The sequence below is a fragment of the Pelobates fuscus genome, chromosome 11, assembly GCF_036172605.1.
Source record: "Pelobates fuscus isolate aPelFus1 chromosome 11, aPelFus1.pri, whole genome shotgun sequence".
NCBI lineage: Eukaryota > Metazoa > Chordata > Amphibia > Anura > Pelobatidae > Pelobates > Pelobates fuscus.
The window spans coordinates 101,149,645-101,158,830 of record NC_086327.1 but is presented as its reverse complement, the minus strand read 5'-3'; the positions used below and the strand labels follow the sequence as shown (position 1 = coordinate 101,158,830).

Below are 9,186 nucleotides of genomic sequence, written 5' to 3'. Positions count from 1 at the left end.
ATCTCCTCTTTATCCAGTTATACTAGGAATCAACTGGTTAAGGACTCACAATCCACAAATCACATGGTCTCCCTTCTCTCCCACCTTTTGCTCTGCTTATTGTAAAGGAACATGTTTACAACATATCCCCATTTTCCAGGTTACTGAAGAACCAATTATACCTACCTATTATTCCGAGTTCACAGATGTATTTAGTAAAAAGGAAGCTGAGACTCTTCCACCTCATCGACCCTATGATTGTCCAATAGACCTCATTCCTGGTGCTCCTATCCCTTTTGGGCACATTTATCCTCTCTTCGAATCAGAGTTAAAAAACCTCAAGGAATACCTGGATGAAAACCTCCGTAAGGGGTTCATTAGACCTTCCAGCTCACTGGCTGCTTCCAGCATGTTTTTCGTAAGAAACAAAGACCAGACTATACGTCCCATCATAGATTACAGATCTTTAAACAAAATAACAGTTAAAAATCGTTATCCTCTTCCCCTGATAAATGAGTTGATCGAAAGGTTAAGAACAGCTACCATCTACACTAAGCTTGACCTCCGTGGGGCATATAACCTTATTAGAATTAAAGCTAATGATGAATGGAAAACTGCCTTTCGGACCCGATATGGCCTTTATGAGTATCTTGTTATGCCTTTCGGGCTCTGTAACGCCCCCGCAACCTTTCAGCATTTCATAAACGACATCTTCAGGGATCTTCTAGATGTATGTGTTATCATTTATCTAGATGACATACTTATATACTCTAACAGTCCCGAGGAACACAGGAAACACGTAAGATGGGTGTTATCCAGACTGAGAACTCACAAGTTATACGCTAAACCAGAAAAATGTATTTTCAATGTTAATGAAATTACTTTTTTAGGGTACGTTATTTCACCTCATACGGTAAGAATGGATAGTTCCAAAATAGATTGTATTCTCAACTGGCCTACTCCTACTAATGTAAAGGACTTACAACGTTTTCTTGGGTTTGCCAACTTCTATAGAAAATTCATTAAAAATTACTCCGACGTAGCTCATTCACTTAATCTGCTTAACAGCAATAAACATCCCTTTACTTGGAATGAAAAGGCTCAAGCAGCCTTCGATGAATTAAAGAGAAGATTTACAACTGCTCCTATTCTTCAACTGCTGAACCCTGCATTTCTCTATGTCCTGGAAACAGATGCTTCAGAGACAGCTATCGGAGCTGTCCTTTCTCAACACAAAACACCTCAAGATCCTCTCCATCCAGTTGCCTTCTTCTCATGATCCATGTCTCCTGCTGAAAAAAACTACCCTATCGGTGAAAAATAATTACTGAGTATAAAAGCAGCCTTCGAAACCTGGCGGCATCTTCTTGAAGGGACACAAACTCCTATAATAGTATATACTGACCACAAAAACCTTGAATATCTTCACTCCAACAAAACTCTCTCAGCCAGACAAGTAAGATGGAATCTTTTTTTTTCTCGGTTTCATTTTCAAATTATTTATAGACCCGGATCCAGAAACAAAAAGGCGGATGCCCTGTCCAGAAACCACCAAGGTCCTCCTGTACTTGGAACCCCTCCTTATAAAGTTATTGGAATCATATCATCACTAATAGATGACATAAAAAATCTAAAAGAAGAAGCTCTTGAACTTCCCAAGTCAAACAAACTAACAAAGAAAAACGGTATCTACTATTTCAATAACAGAATCTACATTCCTCCCATATTTAGGAATAAAATACTCAAATTAATTCACGATTCTCCTTTGGCTGGCCATCCTGGTATAAAGACGACCCTAGAGTTATCTACGAGATATTATTGGTGGCCTCGCCAGGACAAAACCATTGAATCCTATGTCAAAACTTGTTCAACCTGCTAGAGATCCAAGTCTGAACATCATCAACCATTTGGTCAATTATTGAACCTACCGATCCCGGAAAGACCTTGGCAATCCATTTCAATGGACTTCTTGGCAGAACTCCCTCCTTCTCAACATCATACCACCATTTTCGAAGTAGTGGACCGCTTCACAAAAATGTCTCATTTTATTCCCTTGAAAAAGTTACCCTCATCATCTGAACTTGCTTATAGTGAAACTTCATGGACTCCCTGATGAAATCATATCAGATAGAGGGACTCAGTTCACCTCCAAATTCTGGAACGAAATGTGTTCCTCCCTCCATATTCAACGCAAACTATCTTCAGCCTATCATCCCCAAACCAATGGGCAAACAGAAAGAGTTAACCAATGCGTAGAACAATATTTACGATGTTATTGTTCTTACCTACAAGATGATTGGATCACATGGTTGCCTATGGCAGAATTTGCGTACAACAACTCTATTCATACCAGTAGTAAAATGACTCCTTTCTTCTCAAATTATGGGTTCCATCCCTCTTCATTTCCTAACCTAACCGTTCCTTCTTCTAACCCCACCGTTTCAAATCAAAACTCTTTCATGTCTTCCCTATTTCTCAAATTACGTGAAAATCTTAAACTCGCATCGTTTAATCAAAATAAGTTTTTCGATGCTAAAAGGCAACCTCCTCCTACTTATAAAATAGGTGATCTTGTATGGCTCTCCTCAAAAAACATTGCCACCAACCGTCCCTCAAAGAAACTGAGTTCCCTCTTTCTTGGTCCTTTCCAAATATTGTCAATCATCAACAATAACGTTGTTAAATTGAAGCTTCCACCTACTTTAAAACTTCATACTGTCTTCCATGTTTCCTTGCTTAAACCTCACCTCTCCGACCCTTTCCAGAGGGATGCTATTACTACTCCTGATTCTATTTTGGTACAAGGTGAAGAAGAATACGAGGTCCAAAGGATCCTGGATTCACGGATCCATCGTGGCTCCCTGCAGTATCTCATTAGGTGGAAGGGTTACGGAATCGATGAGGACACTTGGGAAAACTCCTCTGTAGTCCATGCAAACAGGTTAATTACCGCGTTTCACAGGCGCTATCCATCTAAACCTTGTTGATAGCACCCTACGGGTGCTTCTTACAAGGGGGGTACTGTCAGGTCCTAACCTGCCGGCATAATCCGCTACCCTGAGACTTCCGGGTAGACGGAGCTCGGCCACGCCCCCTCCTCTGACGCGGTCTCCCCACGCTACATAGGGAGACCGCGCCAGATTCAAAACGCTGAATTATTGGAAGCTTACCCGCATCCTCGAACCCAGCAAAATATATTTATTCTACCTCCTCTGTGTACCGGAACCGGACTGGAAAAACGTTGACCTACCTTCTCCTCACCTCGACCACAGATTGTACCAAAGACCAACTCTTACCTGCCAAGACCTTAATTTTCTCTGAGGGAAAAGCTGAGCAAGCCTGGACTCCCACCACTACAAAGCTAAGTAGTACACTTCGTCCAGAATTGGATTCTGCCTGCTTGCAAATCTGCTTACTCTCTATTTCTACAAACTAACTGATATCTCCTGCAACCTACTAAACTAATTCTGCTCTGGAAAGCCTCTCTCTCTGCCATGGACTAACTATTGCCTTTCTCCTATACTAATACCAAATTCTGCTACTGCTTGTTCCGTTTATCAAATTCTGATTATTTAAAGATACAGTACCTGTACTAATTTAAATCATTATCTCCACTCCTATTCATTAAATAAAACCATCAGTTATCTGCAGTTGTGTTCCATATAGTTACCAATTAAGCATTACACTGAGGTAGAGACGTCTATGGAGTAGTGAGATCAAGGGGTTTGTGGGATCCGTATGAAAGAGAAAAGGAAATCTAATAGTGCAATAAAACCCAAATAGGTAGCAGTCAATAAAAAATGTCTATATGGTCCTGCTCACGTTTTTAAGAGCTAAAAACTGGCTTTATTATAAACAGCATGCAGTGGTATAATCCCCACTTATGGGATACGTGAGGCAGTGTTGTAAGTAGATATCACATCAGATGGGGACCATATGTAACATAAAAAAACAACAATAGTGCTCACTGTGATAAAACCAGGAGAGTGTATAAAAATACCAAATTGTTACTCACATTTAATTGGGCAGACACACTGCTCAATGATGGTATAATCCCCACCAAGAATGCTTTGTAGTAGTATCTACTTACCTCAGGTAGCACTGTGATTGTTCTCTCATCCCAAGGTTTTACTGGACTCTTTTTGGACTGTTCTTTATATAATATATATATATATATATATATATATATATATATATATATATATATATATATATATGTACAAAATATATATATATATATATACCGTATATACTCGAGTATAAGCCGACCCGAATATAAGCCGAGGCCCCTAATTTTTCCCCAAAAAACTGGGAAAACTTATTGACTCGAGTATAAGACTAGGGTGGGAAATGCAGCAGCTACTGGTAAATTTCTAAATAAAATTAGATCCTAAAAAAAATATATTAATTGAATATTTATTTACAGTGTGTGTATAAAGAATGCAGTGTGTGTGTATGAGTGCAGCGTGTGTATGAGTGCAGCGTGTGTATGAGTGCAGCGTGTGTATGAGTGCAGCGTGTGTGTGTATGAATGCAGCGTGTGTGTGTATGAATGCAGTGTGTGTGTGTATGAGTGCAGTGTGTGTGTATGAGTGCAGTGTGTGTATGAATGCAGTGTGTGCAGGGCCGGTGCAAGGATATTTGTCCCCCCCATATGTCCTGACCTCCCCTCCTCCTCCCTCAGTGGTCCTTACCTCCCCACCCCCGTGTTCCTTCACCCCCCTCCCCCAGTGGTCCTGACTCACCCCTCCCCTAGTGGTCCTTACCCTCCCCTCCCCTAGTGGTCCTTACTTCCCCCTCCCCTCCCCTAGTGGTCCTTACTTCCCCCTCCCCTCCCCTAGTGGTCCTTACTTCCCCCCCTCACTCCCATAGTGGTCCTTATCCCCCCCTCCCTCCCATAGTGTTGCTTTTCTCCCCCCCTCCCTCCCATAGTGGTCCTTATCCCCCCCTCCCTCCCATAGTGGTCCTTATCCCACCCCCTCCCTCCCATAGTGGTCCTTATCCCCCCCCTCCCTCCCATAGTGGTCCTTATCCCCCCCTCCCTCCCATAGCGGTCCTTATACCCCCCCTCCCTCCCACAGTGGTCCTTATACCCCCTTTTTTTTTTTTTATTATTATTTTTTATTATTATTTCTTATTTTATTTTATTTTATTTTTATTTATTTTTCGTCCCCCCTCCATGCTTGATACATGGCAGGGAGGGGGGCTCTCCTTCCCTGGTGGTCCAGTGGTAGTTCAGTGGGGGGGAGAGGGGGTCTGGCAGAGCTGTAACTTACCTGTTCTGCAGCTCCTGTCAGCTCTCTCCTCCTCTGCGCCGTCCGTGCAGCTCCTTCTATCAGCTCACACTGTAAGTCTCGCGAGAGCCGCGGCTCTCGCGAGACTTACACTGGGAGCTGACCGAGGTGCTGAACGGACGGCGCGGAGGAGGAGAGAGCTGACAGGAGCTGCAGAACAGGTAAGTTACAGTTCTGCCAGCCCCCCTCTCCCCCCAGTCTGTATTATGGCAATGTAAATTGCCATAATACAGACCTTGACTCGAGTATAAGCCGAGTTGGGGTTTTTCAGCCCAAAAAATGGGCTGAAAAACTCGGCTTATACTCGAGTATATACGGTATATATATATATATATATATATATATATATATATATATATATATATATGTATATATATAATTTTTTTGTATTGTTCTCTCTCTATATTATATATCATTGTTTATTTCTATATTACTACTTGCTTATATTTAATTGTACATATTATCTCTGTGGTGCCACTTTCTTCTACTCCTTTAGATGTGCTGCCTCTATTTAGTTTACTAAAAAGCTTAGTTGTACTAAGCTTTAAGAGAGATGGGGAAAATACACATTAATAGGTTACAATACAGTTTCTCATAAATTACAGATGTAAGGAAACAAGCGGCATGGATGTATATAGGATTAACCCACAAAAACACTATCTTTATGTATCACCACTATATAAGGAAAAATTGCACTAATAGAAAAACTATATTATTAAGACAATAAAGAAAAATAAAGATTTATTCACATAAAATGACATGTTGGTCTTGATTAAGTGAAATTAGTATACAAGATATTGATAAAGAAACACACTAGTTATTGGCACCTAATAACAAAAGAAGAGAGGGGAGGGGGAAGGAAAAGGGAAAAAACAGAATAATAAAGACACGTAGGTATGGCTAAAGGATATAATTTTACAATGTAGGGTAATAGCTTCTTAATCCAAGGATAAACCTTGTCACTTAAAAACCAAAATAAAGACAACCTAATACCAAGAGACAAAAAGATAAGATATGAAATGTAAATATGATAACATTTTTTGGTAATAATTAATAACCATAATCTATGGGGGTAACACTTTTCGGATAAGATACAAGAAATGTTTTCTTTCTTTTTTTTCTTCTTCTTCCCTGTTTCACTATATATTTATCATATATTTGCTAGAAATTTCTCCTTCCATTAATCTCCTACTCCTATGGCTCCTTAGTCCAATTTTCAGAATTACCACTAGGGTGGTGATAATTTGACTTATTTTGAGTCCCCCTATCCTGTGTTTTCTGGGTAACACAGGATAGGGAAATTACATAGTTACATTGGGTCCATCAAGTTCTGCCTTCCTCATATTTGTTTTTTGCTGTTGATCCAAAAGAAGGCAAAAACCCAGTTTGAAGCACTTCCAATTTTGCAACAAACTAGGAAAAAAATCCTTCTTGACCCCAGAATGGCAGTCAGGTTTATCCTTGGATTAAGAAGCTATTACCCTACATTGTAAAATTATATCCTTGAATATTCTGTTTTTGCAAGTATGCATCTAGTTGCTGTTTGAACATCTGTATGGACTCTGATAAAACCACTTCTTCAGGCAGAGAATTCCACATACTTATTGTTCTTACAGTAAAAAAAAAATGTCCTTTGCCTTAGACAAAATCTTTGTTCTTCCAGAACGCATGACCTCGTGTTCTATGTAAAGTCCGGTTTGTGAATAGATTTACACACAATGTTTTGTATTGGCCCTGAATATAATGTTATCATATCCCCTCTCAGGCAACATTTTTCTAAACTAAAGAGGTTTAAATTTGTTTACCTTTCTTCATAGCTGATATGTTCCATTCTTTTTATTAATTTTGTAGCCCACCTCTGCATTTTTTCTAGTGCCGTAATATCCTTCTTTAGAACAGGTTCCCAACATTGCACAGCATATTGAATATGTGGTCTTACCAGTGATTTATAAAGAGGCAAAATGATATTCTGATCACGAGAATGAATGCCATTTTTAATGCATGACAATACCTTACTGGCCTTAGCCACTGCTGATTGACATTGCACATTGTTGCATAGTTTGTTGTCTATAACAATTCCCAAGTCCTTTTCACGTGTTGTTATCCCTAATTTATATCATTGGTAAGTGGATATAAATATGGTAAGTGGATATAAATATGGACGGATCCCCATTTCCTATTTATAAGTCCCTTCTTCCTTTCCTACCCCGAATAGTATGTCTGACTATTCTTTATTATTTGCTGTAAAACATTATAACTTTAATAAAAATTAGTTGAAAAGAATATAGAGTTATACATATTTAAGTTATATTATGTATTAAATCTGGTTCTTATGAGAGCTATTATAAGAGACAGAGAATGCCGAATAGCAAGTTTGACATCATCATTTCTCAGACTGTATATGAAAGGGTTTAATAAAGGTGCAATAATTGTATACATAAGAGAGACCACTCTCTCCTGATACATTGCATATTTAGTGTTGGGTCTAAAATACATAATTATACTAGATCCATAAAATATGGAAATGACCATAAAGTGAGAAGAACAGGTTGAGAATGCTTTATTTCTTCTGGAATGGATATTTAGAATTGATGAGATAATAAGTGTGTATGAAATAATTGTTAGTATGAATGAACCAACAACAACACCACCACCCACTATAAAAACAACAGTCTCATTGATCCAGGTGTCTGTACAAGCCAGTTTCAATAATGGGGGTACGTCACAGAAGAAATTGTTGATTTTATGATTGCAGAATGGTAAATTAAACGTGAGGGTTGTGTGTATAAGAGCGTTTACTGCACCAATAAGCCATGATCCACTTAAAAGCTGAATACAAACTTTATGATTTATGATAGTGCTATATAGGAGTGGGTGGCATATAGCGATATATCGATCATATGCCATAACTGCAAGCATGTAGCACTCAGCTCCAGCAAGGAGAAGAAAACAATACATTTGTAGACCACAGCTGTAAAAAGAGATTGTTTTATCCCCTGCTAGAAGATTTGACAGCAGTTTGGGTACAGTGGAGGTCACATAACATATTTCTAAAAAGGAGAAGTTTGAAAGAAAAAGATACATCGGAGTGTTGAGAATTGTAGTAAGTGTATATGCAAGAATGATAGACAGGTTTCCAAGCACTGTAATGATATACATCAATAAAAACATTATAAACAGCAGTAGCTGAAGGTCTACCAACTCTGAGAATCCCACAAGAATGAATTCCGTTATTATGGTATAGTTTCTGCCATTCATTTTATAGATTCAATCTGTTAATAAAGAAACACAAATATTGGTGTGAGATCCTTTTACCATTTTCCTAAAATGTAATATAGTCAGTTCTAGAATAACTAATGTATAATATTTGTTTACTCATTTTTTATGTTTATGTTGAATACGTGACACTGTACATTTAATGAAAATAAATTTGATTCACTGATTTTGTGAATATTTTTAAATGTGGGTATATTTAATATTCTGACACATGAAACTACATGTTGCAAGATAATAATTTAACTTAACTTTATCATAGTGAGGGGGTGGAGCAATGACGTAACACGTACGCATGCTATGCTTGCGGGTTTAGGAGCAGGAGAGGGGAAGACGGAAGGAGAATGCCACGGATGCTAACTTGAACTCACTGAGCAGCAGAAGAATCAGTTTATTCTGCCTGACATCATTGAGCTACTTGGTGAGACTAAATAGTAAATTAATAATATGACTGGGAACCTCCACGAACACGTGTATACAGAGCCGACAGAATATAGAGGAAGTCTGCGTGCCTTTTTACTTCTATTACCGATGTAAGAGCCTAAATTGAAGGAGGACATTGACCCTGGTGTATAGAAGGTGTCATATAATTCAATGAGAGATCGTAAAGTACAAGCACCTTACGATAAAACAAAGGTAT

General features: G+C 38.8%; 1 protein-coding gene across 1 annotated transcript; it reads right to left on the bottom strand.

Annotated features, from left to right (window-relative positions):
• Window positions 1-7,583: 7,583 nt before the first annotated feature.
• LOC134576928 (olfactory receptor 1G1-like) lies at window positions 7,584-8,531 on the bottom strand. The gene has a single exon (XM_063435596.1). It carries the CDS (start codon window positions 8,529-8,531, stop codon window positions 7,584-7,586), a length of 948 nt encoding a protein of 315 aa, XP_063291666.1.
• Between the last annotated feature and the right edge of the window lie 655 nt (window positions 8,532-9,186).